Source organism: Amblyraja radiata, chromosome 7 (assembly GCF_010909765.2).
Source record: "Amblyraja radiata isolate CabotCenter1 chromosome 7, sAmbRad1.1.pri, whole genome shotgun sequence".
Classification (NCBI taxonomy): Eukaryota; Metazoa; Chordata; class Chondrichthyes; order Rajiformes; family Rajidae; genus Amblyraja; species Amblyraja radiata.
The window spans coordinates 46550677-46573188 of NC_045962.1; the positions used below are offsets into that span (position 1 = coordinate 46550677).

The 22512-nt window shown below is 44.2% G+C and overlaps 1 protein-coding gene across 3 annotated transcripts in view; it reads right to left on the minus strand.

The window, feature by feature from the left end:
• Positions 1–22512, minus strand: part of mdh1b (malate dehydrogenase 1B) — a 75012-nt gene that overhangs the window by 51025 nt on the left and 1475 nt on the right. Inside the window, exons 2-6 of one of the 3 annotated variants that reach the window (XM_033024373.1) lie at positions 20967–21079; positions 16568–16586; positions 14971–15105; positions 6588–6733; positions 4022–4521 (exon numbers count right to left, since the gene is read on the minus strand). In XM_033024373.1, the coding sequence (XP_032880264.1) occupies positions 4022–4521; positions 6588–6733; positions 14971–15105; positions 16568–16586; positions 20967–21004 (838 nt within the window). In that variant the 5' untranslated portion in view covers positions 21005–21079. The remainder of the gene's footprint in view (positions 1–4021; positions 4522–6587; positions 6734–14970; positions 15106–16567; positions 16587–20966; positions 21080–22512) is intronic. The other 2 variants (XM_033024372.1, XM_033024375.1) reach the window with 2 other exon arrangements.

Below are 22512 nucleotides of genomic sequence, written 5' to 3' on the forward strand. Positions count from 1 at the left end.
CTGGAACTGTCACTGGATTCAGAGGAGTGCAGCAATAGAATGGGACTTCAGATATGCTGGTTTCTGATCTCTAGCACATTCTTCAGTCTTTAACTACAGTGCATGGTCTCAGAAGTCATGGACAGGGGGATTGTTGAGAAAAATGTAGGTTATTTTGAAGTCATAAACGTTGGTTTTCTATGCTAACATATCGTATTGGTCTACATGATTCTTTCAGTTCATGAATAATCACCCTAATGATACCCAGAAATAAACTAATGGAATATTTGTTGTATCCAGATATCAATAAAGACCATGAAATACTTTATTACTTTTACTAACGAAAAATGCTTTAAAATCATAAGGGAGAATTTGCATGTAGACACAAAATGTTGGAGAAACTCAGCGGGTGAGGCAGCATCTATAGAGAGAAGAAATTGGCGACATTTCGGGTTGAGACCCTTCTTCAGACTGAATGAAATGGGAGAATTTGCATGGTCGGGTCATTGGTAACTCTATTGAGTGAGTGAGTGGGCAAGAACAGGGCACATTAAATATAAGGTAGACAAAATTGCTGGAGAAACAGCGGGTGCCCGCTGAGTTTCTCCAGCAATTTTGTCTACCTTCAATTTTCCAGCATCAGCAGTTCCTTCTTGAACACATTAAATATAATGGTGAAAAATGTAAAGTTATCCACTTTGGTACACAAAAGAGAAAGGTAGAATATTTTTTAAATGGTGTGAGATTGGTCAATGCTGATCCAAGGGGCCAAGGTGCTAAATATACAAACCACTGAAAGACAACAATGTGGGTCTCTTTACTTAAAAAAAAGAGTATGTTTGCCATAGATGGAGTGCAGTGAAGATTCATCAGACCGGTTCCCGGATTAGTGGATTTGTCGTAGATAGAAATTAAGCAGTCTTTGCCTGCATTCACTCTCGTTTAGAAGAATGAGCAAAGATCAGTTTACTTCTTCTGTCGTGAGAAATTCTGTGATCAACAAAAAATTAAAAACTAATATCAAATGCTTGTGTGCGCGTCTGTTGACAAGACAGCAGCATTCTTATTCTCTGTTATTCTCACTTGACCGAACCGTCACACACCTCCAAAGCATGTCCCCATGCAAATTACCTTGAAAGACATGGACCGGGCAGTGAATGAGTGTCACCCAGCGCAGCAAGTAAGGCCATGTCCTGCTCCCGGCGGCAGTCGGAATTTAAGGATTTGCGGGAAGCGGCTGACATGAGCGAGGCCGGCGAGCGGCAGGAGTGTGGTGCTCACATGGGCCGCGGAACCCGGGGAGCTGCGGGGGACTGCAGCCCACCCCACCACTTTTTTGCTTAGACATGTTTCAATATCTCCGGCTTTGGACGAGGCGCTGCTGTGCTCTGAGCAACCTGGTCATGGGTGTTGGAGAGCCGGGGCAGAGGGAGGGATGGAAGCAGAAGCAGCGGCGGGGCCAGATGCGGACAGGGAGCCGGGACTAACGAGTGTTTGCTGGGCTGGCGAGTAGCTCGCTGCAGCCTCAGTGCAAGCGTCCCGGGCCATCGGAAGCATTGCTCTGCTGCCGTGAGAGTCTCTGTGCCGAATTCGCCCTGGTGACTGGCATGGACCAGGCTGTGGCTCGGTGCATTCTGGAGGACAACCAGTGGCTGCTGGAAGTAGGTACCAAGCACTGGGTAGAAGCGGTGGAAAATAGTGGCCTTCTAATGGGGGTGGTTGGAGAAAGCATCCTGCTTGTCTGCTAGATTTTCACTTACTGTAACAGCAGGAAAAATGTTCCCGATGTTGGGGGAGTTCAGAACCAGGGGTCACAGTTTAAGAATAAGGGGTAGGCCATTTAGGACTGAGATGAGGGCAAACTTTCTTCACCCAGAGAGTTGTGAATCTGTGGAATTCTCTGCCACAGAAGGCAGTGGAGGCCAATTCACTGGATGTTTTCAAGAGAGTGTTACATTTAGTTCTTGGGGCTTGTGAAATCAAGGGATATGGGGAAAAAACAGGAAAGCGGTTCTGATTTTAGATGAACAGCCATGATCATATTAATTGGCAGTGCTGGCTCGAAGGCTTCAAATATACCTGCCACTTTCTTCAATTCAGGAACCCCATGACCCTTTCATTAATCTCATACCGAAAATACCTACCCAAATCAGATGCTAAATATAATACAACTATTATTAAACTGCTCAGGCCTTCTTATCCCCTTCTGTGGCAAATCTCATAGTAGTCAAATCCCTGATCTTTTCAAAAATTGTCTACTTTCTATTTTCACTTTTCCAATTATCAAACCTCCACATATTTCAGTTTGTAATAACTGCTCCCACCCCTCCAACCACACTCTTCTCGCTAGGTGCCCTACATTCTTTTCAACTTAAAAACAATATAGATTCCCACCTATCATTGTATCATCAGGAAAGTTGTATATAATACATCCTTTGTCTGTGCCATTAATATAGAATGGAAATAATAGGGTTATTTGGGGATTATTTTAACTTTAGCCAGTGGCCTTTTGGAGAAATGACCACTGCACGACATATATTAATTGATATTGACAGACCAATGTTTTGGTCCAAAATCAAGAAAGTCCACATCAAGAGAGCACGGACTTGCACACAAATAACTACTGCCTGTTTCCATGCTGCATCTCAAAGACTAAAGCTAAAAATAAATAAAACCTTGTTTGCAATTATAAAGACCAATGAAGGGGTGCATGGAAACAGGTCGTTCTGACTACAGAGACCACGCCTGTTCACACGAGTCTATGCCATTCCACTTGTTTATCCACTCCTTACACATTAGGGGGCAATTTATTGAGGCCAACCAACCTACAAACCTTCATGCCCTTGCGATATGTGAGAAAACCAGAGTGTGCAGAGGAAACCCACGCAGTCACAGGGAGAACGTGCAAGCTCCACATGGCGTCCGTGGTTTAGAATCAAACCCAGGCCTCTAGGGTTATGAGGCTGCAGTTCTACCAGATGCGCTACTATGCAATCCTAATTTACTTGATCATATTTTTTATGGAATAATTAATTCCTAAACTGGTATTTTAACATTTGTATTAAGGGCCTGTCCCACGAGCATGCGACTCCATGTAGCAAGCACGACCCAACGTGGTCACTTGAGCCATACGGCCTTGCGGGGCTGGTCCCACTTCGATCGCCGGAGCCGTATGGAGTTGTGCGGAGCTGGGCCCGACATCGCGCAGGGCTCCGAAAAACTGACCGTGTTCAAAAATTCCGCGTGGCAACGGCCTGCTGGCACGCAGCCACCTCAATGCCGTACGCACCACCTCGACGGGCATACGCAGCGTCTGGACGCTTTACGCACGTCTTGACGCCGTACGATATGCGCGAACTTCCCGCGGACCTCACATCACTCACTCGAATTCCGCGCGGCCTCCGCTTCTGGTTTGGTCGCGCTCGTCGCATGCAGACACATGCTGGTGGGATCGGCCCTGTACGGGGATCGCTCGACCTCCGAGCGGCCCCCGCGCAGCTCCCGCTTCCGGTTGCAAGAGCTGGATTGATGTGTCTAGTTTGGTCGCGCTTGCCGCATGCAGGTCGCATGCTCGTGGGACAGGCCCTTTAGAATATAATTATTGATAGGAAAGATATGGAAAATAGAGGGATGAGACTACAGGACTAGGATTTCTTTCATTAATTTCATTAAATACTGGCATTAGAAGTGTGAAGTTATAGCAAGTAACTCCTATCACAAACTGGAACTTTCAGTGGTTTTGTGCAAACTTTATGGTGCTTTTAATGGAATATTGGGCTTAACACTGTGACATTAGTACTCAATAATAATAACATTTCTAAATCTTTCTGTAAAGGAAGGATGCTTAAGAAATGTGCAATCACTCATAATTTACGTGTTCCCAAATAATAGATGAACTGTCTTCAGTTTAATAAGAGGGATAAAATGAATATTTCAAGGAATTTAAACTCCATAGAGAAAGCAAGTGATGGTCCCTTAAGTTATGAACCACAGACTCAGAGGCAAGCATAGTGGTCCAAAAAAACGAGCAAAATGCACCCACCTTGTGTATTCACTTTTAATTTCCTAGCCAGTAGTGCCTTGGTCTCTCCCTCAAGTTGAGTTGACAGTGCGATAATATTATTACGATCAATTGAAATTGCACCTTGCAGAAGATTATGTATTTTCAAATTCAATACGTGATCACCAGCCACAATCACACGGACACCAGATTTTGCAAAAGTGTCAATCCTAACCCCAATGTTTTGGTAAAGATTGATTATGCTTTTGTAGGAGTCTTCAATTGGTTGATTTTCATCTGGTGCAATATCGTCAAGAATAATAATTATGTCGGCATCCATAAAAGGCTTTCTTAGGCTATTGTGCACTGATACTTTATAAAGCAGTGGGCAGGCCATATCTTCAACTTCCATTTGCAAGCCATTTAACAATGACATGGAGCCTTCGTTGTCCAACAGATTTAAGTTGATTAGCTGGTTCTCACCAAATATCTCTCCACTTATCAAGATCGGAATCAGAATACTGCATGCAGTATTTAATGCTCTAAATGTTGAAGCAAATTTATGTTAAGTATATACAAATGACCCTTCGCTATCCATTGTTATTTTCACTTACAGATTTTATTAAGATATCTAGGGGACTCACATGCTATTAACTTATTAGTACAGTTTGAATGGAACCAAATTCATAAGCTTAAATTAAAATATAAATTCCGTGTTTCATAGGTTCATCCCATTGGTTACCATCTCTTTGAGAAATAATTCCATTATCACTGGTTTCACTGATTCTTCCTTGTGCTATATATTTATTACAATATCTGCTATATTCAACTTTCATGATACATCAGTGGTTTAAGTTCACAATTTGGTGTAATGATAGACACAAAATGCTGGAGTAACTCAGCGGGTCAGACAACAACTCTGGAGAAATTGGATCGGTGATATTTCGTATCTGAATCCTTCTTCAGACTTATTGTAGTAGGGAGAGTGGGGGAAGATACTGAAAGCAAAGAAAAAACAAGCCAGATCGGGCTGACAACAGATGACTTCTGGCATGGAGGCCAACATCTGGCAAGGAGGCCAACTGTTGGCTAGAGGTAGTGTAATCCCAAAAGGGATACATCATTGCGATCTATGGAACTCGTTAACCAACTTGTAGTGGAGGAAGGGGAGGTTAGGGGAAGAGGGGTGGAAGATGGAGGGAGGGAGGGGTTTGTAAGAGACAACTAAAATTGGAAAATTCAATGTTCATACCGTTGGGTTGTAAGCTACCCAATCAAAATATAAGGTGCTGTTCCTCCAATTTATGCATGGCCTCACTCTGGCATGGAGGAGGTCCAGGACAGAAAATTCAGCATGGGAATGGGAAGCGGTGTTAAAGTGGTCAGTAACCAGAAGATCCACCAGGGCTTGGCGGACCAAGCGCGTGTTCAGCGAAACGGTCACGGAGTCTACGCTTAGTCTCGCCGATGTACAGGAGGCCACATCAGGAACACCAGATGAGGTTAGAGGAGGTGCATGTGAACCTCTGCTCACTTGGAAGGACCACTGGGTAGAGGTGAGGGAGGAGATACAAGGGCAGGTGTTACATCTTGTGCAGTTGTAGGGGAAGGTACCTGGTTTAAGTTGGTTTAAGTGAGAAGAGATAAGAGAATCTAAGAGTTGCGGTGGGAGAAGGAGACAGAGGGACTGGATATCCATGGTGAAGATGGGGAATGAACAGGCAGAAGCAATGGGTCTGCCAGAGAAGCTCTGTTTGTGGATTTTGGGGAGAAGGTAGAAGTGGGTAGTGTGGGGCTATGGAATGTTAAGGTTGGAGGCTGTGATGGGGAGGTTGCCAGAGATGATGAAATCAGACACAGACTGGGAGATAATGGCCTGCTGTTTGTCTGTGGGGTCATGGTCAAAGGGTAGGTATGAGGAGGTGCCCGAGAGCTGGCGCCTAGTCTCAGTACAGTAGACATCAGCCCACCAGACAACAATGGCATCTCCTTTGTCGGCAGGTTAATGAGAGTGTCAGGTTTGTTGCAAAGTGAGCGGAGGGCTGTTTGTTCAGAGGGGGTGAGATTGGAGTGGGTAAGGAGAGTAGAAAAGTCAAAATGGTGATGTCTCGCTATCAGTTACAAATAAAAAGATCCAGAGAGGATAGAAGGCCAGCAGGAACAGTCCAAGAGGAGGAAGAATATTTGAGATGGAGAAAAGGTCAGCACTGGGCAGTGATGACTCCTTCTTATAAAAAAAGGCCCGAAGGCAGGGACGAATAAAGAGCTCTGCATCCTGGCAAGCCTGGAACCTGTTGAGGTGGGGGCAGAGGGGTACAAAGATAAGGCCTCTATTGAGGACTGACCATCCCATATCAGAAAGAGGGGGGACATTAATTGCACAAAAGAACAAGTGGTGATTTGATTTTAATATATTTCTGAACTATGATTGTTATGGTAAGTCCCAAGATACATACTACACAGTGGAACAGAAAGGCAAAGGATTGAATATTATAGAAAACGTGTGAGAGTCAACAAGCCGTGACAATTATGAGGAAGAAAATACTATGCAGCAGGCTTATAGAAATTAATAACTAGAACTATGAAATAATAAACAATCCATCCTTACCCACTAATCCAGATTGACATTTGTTTCATCTGATTTTTTCTCATCGACATTTCATCTTGCTGCTCGTTTATGCTAGTACAGAAGTTCTCCTTTGCAATTTTGATCATAATGTCAGTTTGCATATCAGAAAAATATCCATAGTAACCCTAAAGTTAAAACAGGTAGGAAAGTGCAGCAAATTGTTTAATCAGGCTTTGTTGTAAGAAAATTGAATCCTACTTTTCACCCAGTAGTTTGTTGTTCCTATTAACGCTATGTATTTTTGCACCATTCTGCTGATTCATTGTTGAATTTATCATTACCTATGTTTGCCTTCTGAGCTTCATGAAAGCAAGGAATTTCTTTGGTTCATTCCAGTATTTTAATGAAGCCCATGTAAGCTTGAGAAACAGTATTTTATCATCCACTTGGCAATTTGAATCTCTGGGGATAATACTGAATTCAACAATTTCAGATTACTAGCCTACTTTGAACAAGCCAATTATAAAGTTTGTGACGATGCAACCTCCCTCAGGGCTGCTCCGATCCCCATCACTGGCAGACAGTCCAGGAGGAGCCAACAACCAGCACCATGAACAATGCCGCGCTGCCAGAAAACACCGGCATGCTAGACAGCATCCAGGCTGAGATGAAGCCACAGCAAAGGAGCAATAGCTGGGGTCTAATTAACCAGGATTGGACCAACTCACCTGCACCTAGTCTATCCTACTCCTTAAAAGCATGGCTGTTCCTGTTTGGAGGAGGAAAGAAGAAAATGGAGGACTCTCTACTAATCGTGCCCCTCTTTGCAGGCTTGGCAGAAGACTGGGCTGCCAGGACACACCTGAGACTCCCAGTGCCTCCCTCCTGGGAGAAAATGAGGGAAGAAGATTAGACTTTATCGCCTTCCACCACAGTGAGGAATGTGGGGAATCAGATTCAATTTCAATTTTAATTGTCATTGTCAGTGTACAGTACAGAGACAACGAAATGCATTGTGAGAAATCTACTGTGGTGGATGTTTATGTTAACTTTTATGTAGTTTTGTGTCTTGTTGCTTTTTTTTTTTGTATGGCTGTATAATGATACAAATATCACTGTAACTTAATTGGTACACGTGACAATAAAAGACCTTTGAAACCTGCACACAGAAGATGAGGGACTGTGCCTCCATATGGACTAGGAACTGTTCCTTTAAAAAAAATTGGTAAATAAACCTCTTCATGTAAGTTTTCCCGACCAAGGTGTAGTTGTGTTGACCTGGTGTTTCCCTGATGCCACACTGGTAGAGAGTAATGGAATCACTGCTGCTTTATATCAGTGAAGGCATGCATCCCAGGATGTGGCTGGTAGTGTATGTATGTCTCATGGATATTTCACAAACCTTACAAAGCAAAATGATGTGGAAGCCAATTTAGTATACATTTGAATTGACTGCTGAGGGAGAAAGGTGAGAGTGCAGAATCGGATGTACATCTTGGCTCTGTATCTTACTGGGGAGGCGTATTTCTTTAGTTGCCCCAAGCGCCGGCCACTGACTATGACACTGTCAAGGCAGAAGTACTAAAGGGCCTGTCCCACTTAGGCGAATATTTAGGCGAGTGCAAGAGACTCTGCGCTCGCCTCATGATTGCCACATGTTCGATGGTGGTCCCTGGTGAGTCTCTTTCATGGTCGCGAGGAGTTCCCGCATTCTGGGAACTAGTCGCGGCCTCAGTATGGTCGCCAAACATTTTTCAACATGTTGAAATATTTTCAGCGACCAAAAATTGGTCGCCATGGAGAAAATCGACAATCCTGTAATCGTAGGTGCAGTTGTAGTGGGGTCGCCATGTCGTAGAGGTAACCGTAGGTCGTTTTAGTTAATCACCTTTGCTGAGCGGGCATTTTCATTAGTTCATTGGGGAAAATAAAAATGTAAGCACGAGTTTTCAGAACCAAGGATAACCGACCGGTAATGTTAAATGGCCGCCAAACTTCACAGCTGTGTATCACTGGCTTATTAAAAGTTGTCTGGCTTCTTAAAAGTGTCTCCACTCCTGTGTTTTCTCCACTCTGACACTGCCGTTGCAGTCCCCGGTTTTTCAGCGAGTGCCGCAAACTTGACAGTCGCCAGCAGTCCGCTAAAAAATCGCCCAAGTGGGACATGCCCTTAACACCCACATGTTGTTGCAGCACAGCACTTTCACAAATAGACATGCCATAGACATCCCAAGCTGAGCTGGTCCAACTAAGGAGGCTCTCTATAATAAAAATTCATTGCAGATGCTGGTTTATACTAAAGATAAAGACAAAATGTTTGTGTGATTCAGTGGGTCAGGCAGCATGTCTGGAAAAAATGGACAGGTGATGTTTTGGGTCGGGAGCCTTCTTCAGACTAATTATAGGGGGAAGGAACTGGAAGCAAGAAGGAAGAAGAGAACTTCAGGAGGAAGAGAACTTCTTCAAAGTAGGCATACCTTGAGGAGATTTCGCAGTGGAGTAGACAAAATGCTTAAGAAGGAACTGCAGATGCTGGAAAATCGAAGGTAGACAAAAATGCTGGAGAAACTCAGCGGATGAGGCAGCATCTATGGAGCGAAGGAACGTTGCCTATTTCCTTCGCTCCATAGATGCTACCTCACCCGCTGAGTTTCTCCAGCATTTTCGTCTACCTTCGATTTTCCAGCATCTGCAGTTCCTTCTTAAACAAAATAGACACTGTAAAGGAACTGGCTCGCACTCATCCACAAGGAGGGCATCTATGTGCCCAGAAAACTACAGAATATATAGGGAGCAGATTACACTAGCCATGGCGAGGTACAGAACATTTGCCATGGGTGCCCAGACTGCCAGAAGACAGCACCAAACCTTCCAGCTCCAGCCCACCTAGTACTGCTGCCCTCATTGAGATGCCCTACGAATGCATTGGAATGGACTAGATAGAGCTGCCTCCTAAATCCGCCTGAGGTGATCAGTATATACTCATCATAGACAATAGACAATAGGTGCAGGAGTAGGACATTCTGCCCCTCGAGCCAGCAACGCCATTCAACGTGATCATGGCTGATCATCCACAATCGGTACCCCGTTCCTGCCTTCTCCCCATATCCTTTGACTCTGCTATATATAAGATCTCTGTCTAGCTCTCTCTTGAAAGCATCCAGAGAACCAGCCTCCACCGCTCTCTGAGGCAGAGAATTCCACAGACTCACAACTCTCTGTGTGAAAAAGTTTTTCTTCATCTCCGTTCTGAATGGCTTACCCCTTAATCTTAAACTGTGGCCCCTGCTTCTGGACTCGCCCAACATCGGGAACATGTTTCCTGCCTCTAGCGTGTCCAAACCCTTAATAATCTTACATGTTTCAATAAGATCCTCTCGCAACCTTCTAAATTCCAGAGTATACAAGCCCAGCCGCTCCATTCTATCAACATATGACAGTCCCGCAATCCTGGGAATTAACCTGGTGAACCTAAGCTGCACTCCCTCAATAGCAAGAATGTCCTTCCTCAAAGTGGGAGACCAAAACTGCACACAATAGTCCAGGTGTGGTCTCACTAGGGCCCTGCACAACTGCAGAAGGACCGCTTTGCTCCTATACTCAACTCTTCTTGTTATGAAGGCCAACATGCCATTTGTTTTCTTCATTGCCTGCTGTACCTGCATGCTTACTTTCAGGACCTTGACTATGCAACCAAATACCCTGAGGCAGTCCCCTTAGGAAGGCCACAAGTAAAGCCTTCAATCGAGAACAGGTTCTCCTATTCAACCTCCCAAAGGACCTGCTTATCGACCAGGGTAACTTCTTCATCTCCGGGGTCATGGCCTATGTAAGCTCCTCTGCGCTCACCACTTACACACCTCAGTTCACCACCCACATTGTGGAGTGATTCAACGTAACACAAGCTCAGCTCCAAAAGGAGGTGGCCGAGGATGGGCAAAACTGAGAACTGAAAATCCTATAGGTTCTCTGTGCCGTCAGGGTTTCCCAGTCTTCCACCGGATTTTCCTCTTTTAAACTATATATGGGCAACACCCCCGGGGACTCTTTGATAGCACATAAAGAGCATGGGAGTAACAACAATCATCACATCGTTCGCTGATCTAGCACATTCAGCGTGAGGGAATATATCGCTAAGATAACACTGATCATAAGAAAACGCATTGAGGAGGCCCAGCTAACCCAACAGAGGATCTACAACCAGCCGACCCAGCCCCGTGCATTCCAGTCTGGCGACCGAGTCCTGATACTACCGAATGCTGAGTGCAAGTTTCTGGTCACCTGGCAGGACCCCTATACCATCACAGACTGGGTTGTGCCGGTGATGTACAAGGTACAACTGCCCGAAAGTAGAAAAGGGGTGCAGATCTATCATGTGAATCTCATTATTTTAAATGGATTGAACCCTCTCCCGTTCTCACAGCATGGGATGAGAATTTAACGGATGCACAGGTTAGAGAATCTTTCGCCATCAGGGACCAGCTCTCTCCCCACCACCTGGCAACAAGCTGCTGTACTTGTGGTCCATTTTAAGGGCGTCTTCTTGTTGATCCCTGGATAGACCTTTGTCATCATCCATGAGCTACACACCAACCCTGGAGAGGTATTCCATCAGCAGCCCCACAGAGTCCCAGAAGCATGCAGTTGCACCATTGAGGACAAGGTCGAGTAAAATGAGAGCAGTCAATGTAGTAGAGAAATCACCCAACTTCTGGTTCACCCCAATCGTAATAGTCCCCAGGTCTGATGGTACATTCATGTTCTGCAACGATCACAGCCTCCTCAAAGGTTTCCCAGTTTGGCCGCTACCCCATGCTCTGAGTGGATGAGGTCATAGAGATTAGGCAAATCACAGTATATTGTCACATAGATTTGACAAAAAAGGTATTGGCAAGTCCCTCTTTACCCCTCTGCTAAACAGAAAACAACCTCAACTACCTACAGCTAATGGCAGTACACTAGCCCCAGCCCCAGCCCCCCCATCAGCATATGATAGACATTATCTTCCCCCACCACCACCGTTATGCCACGGTCTACATGGACGATGTAGTCATCCACTCAGAGGATTGGGAGGTACACCTGCTGTGCCTCCAGGGAGTGCTAATGGCTTTACGTTGTTTACAGGTTATCGCCACTGTTTTATCCCTCTTTTCTCCTCAGTGGCAGCCCCCCTCTCAGACCTGACCAACCGGAGATGATTTAGTGGACAACAGCAGGCCTTCCTGAAGCTAAAAGCAGTCCTCACCAGTGAGTCCTCGCTGCGCAACCCTGACTTTACAAACAATAATGAATGGACTGCGTTTCCAAACAGCTGTGGAGGCGGAGTCAATTAATATTTTCAAGGAAAACATTTACAGATATTTGCGCTACAAGAGAATCAGGGGATATGAGGCGAGAGCAGGAAAACTGTGTTGAGGCCAAGAATGGATCAGCCATAACAGCTGAATTACGGAGCAGACCTGAGAGGTCGATTGCTAACTGTTGCCCCTGTTACCGATGTTCCTATACCATTCCAAAGTGCGTCATAATAGCAACTAGTATTTATCTACCACTTGTAATATAGCAAACTGTCCCAATATCTTTACAGGATCATTATCAAATTACAGTTGACCCTAACCTACACCGGTGGAAAATATACCAGAAAAACAAATATTTAAAAACATTGTGATGTAGGAAAGTTTGCAGCCAATTTGCAGAGAGAAAGCTTCCACAAACAGAAAGGTGACTGATTACAATTCACTTTGGTTATTTTTATCGAGAATAAATATTGTTAGTAGAGTGGGGAAATCCTCTGAAATAATGCCATGAAATGTTTTGTGAAAATCTAAAAACACAGATGGGAAGTTAATTTAATGTCCCACCCATAATATAGTGCCCTTACTCTATTATAAAAATGATATGCTCATGTCTGTTGCATAGGGAATGACGCAGGAGTTCAGACGCAGGAGTCTTATTAGTAAGGGAAAGCTGAGACAGATATTTTCATTTACACATTCAGGAATATGATGGCAGCATAAGTTATGATTGGCCACAAGTGCTCTACAAAGCGATCACCCCATCTGCATTTGGTTTCTTCAAAACAGGAGGCCACATTTTAAACATCAATGGCAGTATATTAAATGGAAGAAGTGGAAATTAATCTTTGCCTTATCTGGAAAACTGCTTTGAATCCCTGGTGGAAGAGAACAGATGATAGAACAGGTAATTTGCCCCATGTAGTTGCATGGAAAATGCCAATCAATAGGGATTGAAGAAGGGCAAAAGAGCTGTGAAGGTAGCGATTGCTTTGAAATGCTGAAAAGGGAGAGGAAGAAAATTTATAGCTGGCCATTATGTTGATAGAGCTTCAGAAAGCAAGAAGGATGATTTGTTGAATGTAAATGTTAATAGGGCGGAAGGTGCAGAAGGTACTGAAGGTGGTAGGAAACTGGGGTTATATTCACTAAAATTTAAAAAGTGAAAGCTTGCTTTGATTTATATTTTCAAGATATTTGGGGAAAATTTGAGTGGAGCATAAAAAAGTTTTACTCCAGTTGGAGAATCTGGCTCAAAGAGCATAAGCTAAAAATTAGAAACTTCTAGTCAGGAATCTTGTTGGAAACAAGTCTATGAGCAGATATTTGGACCTTTTTAAGGAATGGCAATTGATCCTGGATCAATAGTTATTTTTAAAGGATTTAAAGGATGGATTACTCTTAAACAAAGATATAAAGGGGTAGAGGGAAAAGGTGGGTCCATGTTAATGAGCCACATGTCCGCCATGATACGGAATGGTGAAATAAGCACTTGAACAAAAAAGCCGCATCCTGTTCCTATGCCCCTACTGATGAACATCATGCAACAAATACGAGAGAAGAAACCAAACGCAGATGGAAAGATGTAAACTTGAGGGAGCTTTTCACAGTACAGTGGAATAAAAGAATGCACTGGTGACCCCTGCTCTTTAACCAAACAAGGTGCTAAGTCACCGCATATGTTAACCCACAAAAGTAGACATACTCTACAGTTACAAGGTGTCTACGAACTGCCAGGATTAGATGTCACTAGACAAAGTGTAGGCCTGTTGGTCTGCTCCCTCAACGCAATATTTCACAACTCACCCGTTTCCCCCAACGCAATATTCCACCACTCACGCATAGCCCCCAACTGCGTAGGCGCAGCTCATTTCCCCTAATTCCCCAGCACTCCCTCCCCCTCATCTTTCCCCTCTCCTCCTCCCCTCCCCAATCCCTCCCTCTCCTACCCTCAGTCACTCCATCCCTCCATAACTCCTCTCCCTACCCCCCTCCTATCGCTCTACCCAAACTCCTCACCTCCCCAGCCCCCCCCCCACTATCCTTCCTCACCTCTCACTGCCCTCCTCTCCCTCTATTCCCCACTCCCTACCTCCCCCACTCCCCCTCCTCTCCCACTCTGCCTCCTCATCTCCCCCACTTCCCCCCTTTCCCTCCCTAACCCCTCCTCTCCCTCAATCCCCCCACATTCCCTCCTCACCTCCCCAGGATCTTTCCCCTCCCCTCCCCAATCCCTCCCTCACCTCTCCCTCCCTCTCCTTTCCCCACCCTCAGTCACTCACTCCCTCCATAATTCCCCACTGCCTTCCTCTCCCTCTATTCCCCACTTCCTACCTCCCCCACTCCCCCGTCCTCTCCCTCTATTCCCCCTCCTTCCCCACTCTCCATCCTCACCTCCCCCACTTCCCCCTCTCCCTCCCTACCACCCTCCTATTGCTCTATCCCCCACTCCTCACCTCCCCCTTTCGCTCCGTCAGGGTCCTCGCGGGTAGAAGTCCTGATCGGACAAAGCGGCCGACGGCGCCAGAGGCTGGGCACCACGGAGGCCTTGAAGTGGGCTCGGCCGTGAAGTGGGCTCGGTCGTGAAGTGGGCTCGGCCGCTCGGCACCACGTAGGGGCCTGCATACGCAGCTCCAGCCAGCGGAGTGTTAGTGATGCTCACTCCTCTTCTTCAGCTTCCTCACTGGGCGAGGCGGGTGCCGCCCGTGCCTGACATCGGACCCGGCCAATCAGTGCGGCAATGGGGCAGGAAGAGACGTCATCGTCCTGGTGACTAACAGGAGTGGAGACCAATCAGCATGGCGGCGACTGTCAGGAGAGGAGACGAATCTGCGCATGTGCGGTTTTTAAGATTTTTAAACAATAACTTTTAAAATATACCATCGATCGGAAAAAAACTTGTTGCCCTTGTAGCACAGGAGAGTGGTGAGTAAGGTGGCGAAAAATTGTGTACCGTTTTTGCGCAAATAGAAAACAAATGCAAAACGAGAAGAAGACAAGATCAGAGTTTTAGTTATGTACAGATCCTGCTATTTTTCAAAGCATTGGCACTTGCAGTTCAGAAATACATGATATAATTAATTCAATATCTAACATATTTCCAACTTGCAAATGAATGAACATCCTACCTGCACATACTCCATAAATTCATTGAATCCACCTAATAGCGATCCCTTTCCTCCACGGTCCACAAGTTCTCGCCATATGATTGGGGAGTGTTCATGCTCCCAGTTATTTGCAGTACATATTGTTTGAAGCCATGACTAAATAAACAAAAAATGCAGTAACGTAATATATTTGTTTTCTTGGATCTCAATATTAAACCATGATCACCAATAGCTGAGGGAATATTTAATGCTAAACAAAACTGTAATTAAAGAATTTGTCACTACAAGAGCAGAAAATCTTTTTTCTTTATATTAAATGTAGTTATTTTAAAATGTGTACGTTTGAATTGTCTTTGCTTAAGTCCCTCTGGGCTGTCTACAATATAATTAATGCGGCTGCTGCTTCGGGACTCTCCCCATCCACTACATTTGGGAGAAAAAAATTGCAGGTAACACTGGCCAGTCGATAAATTAGTTGCCCAAACTGACCTGAGGCAAATGAAGCTGGAGCCTCAAAAATTATGGTTGCCAAAAATTAAGATAAGTGAATTGTTTTGGAAAACCATTTCAATTACATTTCCAAAAATCCATGCCTTCACCACTCTAGTTATATAGTTTTTCAAAATTTACATGAAAATTATATTATGCATTATACAGACATGTGTGTTGCACACATCCCCAACGTTCTGTATTTGTCTATCCCTCATATTTACATTTACATCTGCACGCTTCATAACAATATTTATCAGTCATGTGTTGTTTGCTGTTTCTCGATTTAATTTATAGTGTTTTCACTACCTAATTTATTTTACTAAAATCTCCTCTTGTGGCTAAAATTCCTGCTGTTCCCCATTTGCCATGAATTTTTATTTAGTTTAGCTTAGAGATACAGCACGGAAACAGCCCCTTCAGCCTACCAACTCTGTGCCGACATTAACACTATCCTACACGAGGGACAATTTACATTTTTATACCAAGCCAATTAACCTACAAACCTGTATGGGAGGAAACCGAAGATCTCGGAGAAAACCCATGCAGGTCATGGGGAGAACGTACAAACTCCGTACAAACAGCACCCGTAGTCAGAATCAAGTCATGGTTTTCTGGCGCTGTACGGTAGCAACTCTACCGCTGAGCCACCATGCCGTATCGTATGTATCATTTGGTGCCATGTTACCCTGTAAATTATCCAAAGTACTCTGATCTGGAGCTTGATAAATGTAGTTCTGCTATAACTAATGTTTCCATACTGCAAATTGGATATAATGTGATTAATTAATTATGGAACATTATCAGTATTATGAAGACTGAATAATCTATAATGCGATTTTGATTGGGGATTAGAGAACTATTTAAAAGTTACTTAACAATTGCCAAGCAAAACAAAAATCCATCTCACATAAAAATGCCTCAGGCAAAAATATTTATTTATACCCTCCCCACAGTAATCACACACCATTGTCTGTTCAGAACACAGTATGTCAGTATCACAGCAGGAGGCCTTTGAAATTGACGATCATTTCATTTGAGACTTGATATTCCATTAAACATTGTGACATGCAGCCTCTAGTAATTTTAGTTTGCAGCAAAACAATAAGCCAAATACTATTAGAAAGACCTTTTTCTTTTTGAAAATTCTGTAGGGGAAAGCAAACGTCGTTATTGCAAATCTGAAGTTCTATAGCCCTTAACCACTTATTCCTCATTGTTACAATTCATTTTCTAATACGACTAACACGAGGTTCCTTAGAAACACAACTGTCACGTTTTAGCAGGCCTACATGTACTATTGAAGGAGATTGTCAAGGACAAAGAGGCAGCAGAGATGCGACTTGCAAGAGGCAGGATAGTATTCATTTCTCTTTAAACTTGCACTTCTACAGCACCCTCCATAATGTTTGGGACTGTGTACTCCACAATGGCTGACTTCATTCTTCAAACATACATACTAACATACAATGCCATAATGTTTGGGACAAAGACGCATCATTTATTTATTTGCCTCGGTACTCCTGAATTTGAGATTTGTAATAGAACAAATCACAAGTGGTGAAAGTGCACATTGTCGGATTTTAATAAAGGCCATTTTTATAAGGTTTGGCTGATGTCTCTTACAGTTTTATTCGTGTTTCTCAGTCTCATAATGGCTTCTTCGACTTTCATTGGCACAACTTTGGTCCTCATGTTGATAAACGGAAATAAAAGTTTCCAAATGTGATAGAAATACTGGAGGAACTACGTGCTGAGAGCTCTCTTATACCTGCATTAAGGAAGCATTTAAACACACCTGAGCAATTACAAGCACCTATGAGGCCATGTGTCCCAAACATTATGGTGCCCTGAAATGGGGGGGGGGGGGACTATGTCTAAACACTGCTGTCATTTCTACATGGTGAAGCCAAAATGTATAAAAATGGCCTTTATTAAATTGATTACAGACATTTCTATTACAAATCACAAATTGTGGAGTACAGAGCCAAATAAATAAATGATGGGTCTTTGTCCCAAACATCATGGAGGGCACTGTATGTTTGAAGAATGAAGTCAGCCATTGGAATGAAGCATTTATTGTGCTTCCTTAATGAAGGAGGAAAGACAGTGGAATATTGCCATCCAGGAAAAGGATGACTCCACCCTTCGTAACTTGAACCAGGCCCCGAAAGTCTCAATATAGCAGAAGAGTGCATTCTTACCTGGGGGTGGTAGGGAGCTTTTGCATTTTCAGCTTGAAATTGTGCAATCTGGTGCATACTGTAGCGAGTCTTTTAACTTGCATTTGAATGCAAACATTTATGGCTTAAATTGGATTAGGTATGAATAAGGTAAGGCTAAATTACATTCCTAATTACATTCCACCATAGAGCCAGGCTCTGATCAACAGGTGCAGCACATGAATGACTATATTCATGTATGGGAATCAGATTATATTCATGCTTATGCATATATATAGAGAAAAACTCAGAGAAACAAAGCAATGGTCGGACCTTCCATCACTGTTCTGCACAAATAAATCAATCAACCTTGTCAAGAAGGAACTGCAGATGCTGGAGAATCAAAGGTAGACAAAATTGCTGGAGAAACTCAGCGGGTGCGGCAGATCTATGGAGCGAAGGAAATAGGGAAACCCTTCTTCTAAGAAACCCTTCTTCAGACTGTTTCAACCTTACCCTTTGAAATTAGAAACAAGACGAAATAATTGCCACATATCAATCATATATGGTTCAATGAATTAAGATATATATTGTAAAAATATATATGGAAACAGGCCCTTCCGCCCACAAGTCCACACCGACCAGCAATCTATCATACACCAATTCCATCCATCACGCCAGGGACAATTTACAGAAGCCAATTAACATATCCAGAGAAAACCCACGTGGTAGTAAGGCAGCAAACTCTACCACTGCGCCACCGTGCCACCCTCATTAAAATTATTGTTCTGTAATATATTTATTATGGTGTCACGTGAATAAAGATGAACACATGATTCTGATTTCTGCCCTGTTGGATAACACACATGTCCAGTCATTGTGTTTTATGGCTGGTTTTCAACCTCTTCAGGCTGAAGGTCTCGACTCGAATCATCGCCCATTCTTTCTCTCCAGAGATGCTGCCTGTCCTGCTGAATTTTTCTAGTTGTTAATGTTTATCTTCAGTTTAAAACAGCATCTGCAATTCCTTCCTACACTATTTGTTAAGCAAAACAGGTCCTATTCTCATTATATAATTTTGTGATCAGCCTGACAGCGTGAGAATTTTGTGAAATGCGTGAGTCTCACGCTCAATGCGTGAGAGTTGGCAGCCCTGCTAATAATGCAAACATTTTATGCAAGTTCCAATTGTTTGGACAAAAATCACTTATTACTACTTTATAACAGTTAAGTTACTTTAAGTCCATTTCAGAAATTATGGCAGTCAACAAAAAATCAACTAACAAATTAAAGCAAACTAAAAAAAAATTACATGTTCCCTTTCCCGACTCTACCTCATAAGTACTTTAACGCTGTTAACAGAGCAAAGGGATATTAATCTCAAGAATCAAAATGGGGAAAGTGAGGGCAATTTTGCTTAAATGGTCATTCTAAGCCCATTCAGTCTGCATAGAGTCAGAGTTATACAACATGTACATGACTGGCTCGATTTGTCCATAATGATCAAGTTGGCATTCTGCGTGCCCAGGGACTGGCTGCCGTTCCCAGATCAGCTCGCGTCCCAGGGACTGGCTGCAGTTCTCAGGTCGGCTCTCCTGCCCCGACCCTGCGAAAACGAATTGGAAAAAAAACCCTGGTTTTTCGGGTTACGGGCCGGATTCGGCCCGTGTGCCGTAGGTTGCCGAACCCTGTCCTAGATGTTTGGCCTCATTGCGATCCCCCCCATGTTTTACAACCAATTCATCTGGTTAGTTCTATCTCCGGCTGCTTCATGTTGTGGGCGGTTGCACATCCAACCAAGAAAGAAGAGAAGGCAAGGCAAGGCAAGGCAACTTTATTTATATAGCACATTTCATACAGAGAAGAGAAGAGATGCGACGTCACTCACAGCCGCCAACTGACGCGCTTCCCCAGACTGCACAGATCGCTGTGATGTGACGCAAAGAGACAAACTGGGCAGGGACTGAAGGCAGCGTGCGAATTCTGTCATCAGCGTGAGAATTGGCTGAAATGCGTGACTCTCACGCTCAAAGCGTGAGAGTTGGCAGCCCTGTCGAAGGCCAGGATGTGACAACAGACACACAGGGAGACACATACACAAAGGAAGACACACACACACACACACAGGGAGACAGACACACACACACACACACACACACACACACACACACACAGGGAGGGAGACAGACACACACACGGGCGTGAGAATCGGCTGCAATGAGTGAGTCTTCAGCGTGAGGGCGTGAAAATTGGCTGCAATGAGTGAGTCTCATGCTCAAAGCGTGAGAGTTGGCAGCCCTGTTTTCTACACATTGAAAGGTCTCTGCAAAATTCCATTAAACCTCGGAAATCAAAGCAACATTTTTCACATCAGCAACTCAAAAAGAAAGTAAACTCAATGCTAGCATTTATTTCAAGTGGCCTTGTATACAAAAACAGGGATGTAATGCTGAGGCTCCAAAATGCGCTGGTAAGGCCGCATTTGGAATATTGTGAGCAATTTTGGGCACCATATCTAAGGAAGGATGTGCTGGCTCTGGAGAGAGTCCAGAGGAGGTTTACAAGAATGATCCGAGGAATTAGTGGGTTAACCTGTGATGAGCATTTGTCGGCACTGGGACTATACTCGCTGGAAGTTTGGAAGAATGAGGGGGGGACCTCATTGAAAACATACAGAATAGTGAAAAGCTTGGAGAGAGTGGATGTGGAGAGGATGTTTCCACTAGTGGGAGAATCTACAATTAGAGGTCATAACCTCAGAATTAAGGACATTCTTTAGGAAGAAGGCGAGGAGAAATATATTTAGTCAGAAGGTGGTGAATCTGTGGAATTTGTTCCCACAGAAGGCTGTGGAGGCCAAGTCAGTGAATATTTTTAAGGCAGAGATAGATAGATTCTTGATTATTACAGGTTTCAATGGTTATGGGGAGAAGGCAGAATGGGGTTAGGAGGGAGAGATAGATCAGCCATGATTGAATGGCGCAGTAGACTTAATGGGCTTAATGGCCTAATTCTATTCCTATCACGTATGACATAACTCGTAGGCATTTTGAACACCAAGGAAAGTCATGAACTGTTTTTACATTCATTCAAGGACTATAGTGCCCTAAAAATGAGCATTTAACATTCCTGCAGAGAGAAGACAGTCGCATAACTTCCAGCTAAACTGGGGTCCTAGCAGAAAAGTACAATATACTGGGCTAAATCATGCTAACTATTAGCTGGTGGATCTACTGCATGGGAGTACAGAAAACAATGCATTTGACCTCTCGATCAATACATTTGATCTAACCCAGCATTAACCATTGATTCATGGGGCACTCCATTTATTTACTACATTTTGTTTAGAGTTAGGATGTAACTCACCTGCCAATTTTCCGGGTGTATGCCAATCTTATGAACATTGAAATCTGGCAAACTTTGCGCAAGATAATCTGCCACCATTTCACACTTGGCACAATAAGGGCAATTTGTCCTCCCTGCAACAATTGAAACATTTTTAGGATCAGGAAAAAAAAAATCAGAGGTCCTGTTTTTGATCCAAACTCTATTCACCCATTTACCACATTTTTTTCAAAACAACTAAAGGAATTTAAGTTTGCTGATGATTTGAAATAGGCCGTGGGCCGAGCATTGAAAATGTATCTAGAATTTATTTTTTGTGACCCGTGTCTGGTATCTACTTGAAATTTGGCACAGATTTAGATAAAATATAATTGAGAAGGAATTCATAACTCATCAGTGGCTAAAGTTGCACGCTAATGAAGTTGCTCATTAGAAAATTAGATAGAAAAAGTAAGTGGGATTTAGTGCTCAATGCTAATATAACTCGGGGGGGGGGTGTGTGTGTGTGCGTGTGCGTGTGCGTGTGTGTGTGTGTGTGTGTGTGTGTGTGTGTGTGTGTGTGTGTATATATATATATATATATATATATATCTGGAGTTATATTTAATTATATGATATAAAAATAATATGATGAATATAATTGTGAGTGTGCATGTTGAGTGAGACGGCCGCAGAGGTCCCGGGTTTCACCGGCTCCTGAACCCGCCTAATTAATGGGTGAGGGCAGACCCTGTGGGTTCCCCCGTTTATTTAACCCCACTGACTGCCAGTGGGCAGAGTGAGGGTCACGGCCATCGTGGGACTGGGGCAGTGCCAGGCTGGGGGAAGGCTAAGGCATCTTCCACTGAGAGGAAAATGCCTAAACCTAACTCACCCCCCTTCCAGAGCCGCAATGGACCGGCTGCGGGCTCCGTACATGCGGCACCTCAGCGCGTCCACCTTCGCCTGCATGCCCTACTGGATTATCCTGGTGATGATGGCGGGGAGCAGCACTGCTCTGCACGCCGCCCGGGCCGCCTTCAGCACCCCCATTGCACTGGTTCCGTCAGTCCACCCGCTCGCTTGCTGCAACACCTGTCGGCCAACGCCCAACCGACCCCTCTCACAGCACCCACCGGCACACCAACAGCCCGACCGACCCCCTCACTCACCCAACGGCCTACCGACAACCCAACCGACCCCTCGCAGCACCCACGGCCCACGACAGCCGACCGACAACTTGTAGCACCCACCAACAGGCCGACCACTGATCGACCTTCGCTGCACCCCACCGGCCTACTGACAGCCTGACCGATACCCCTCGCAGCACCCACCGGTTTTGTGTCCCATTTTAGGCCTGCTAATCGAGCATTTAGGTTTCTTTCCTCCTTGGTTTATATTCTTCAAAAGCCTGGTCTGATTTCACCTATTGAAATCTTGCATACTCCTTTTTCTTTTTTTGACCAAATTTACAATCTAAATAGTCCCAATCAATATGGAAGTGAAAAGCCACCTTAAAACAACCTTGTTGATTTGGCATTTTTGGTCATCTCTCTACATATCCGTCTCTGCTGGAACAATCCTATTA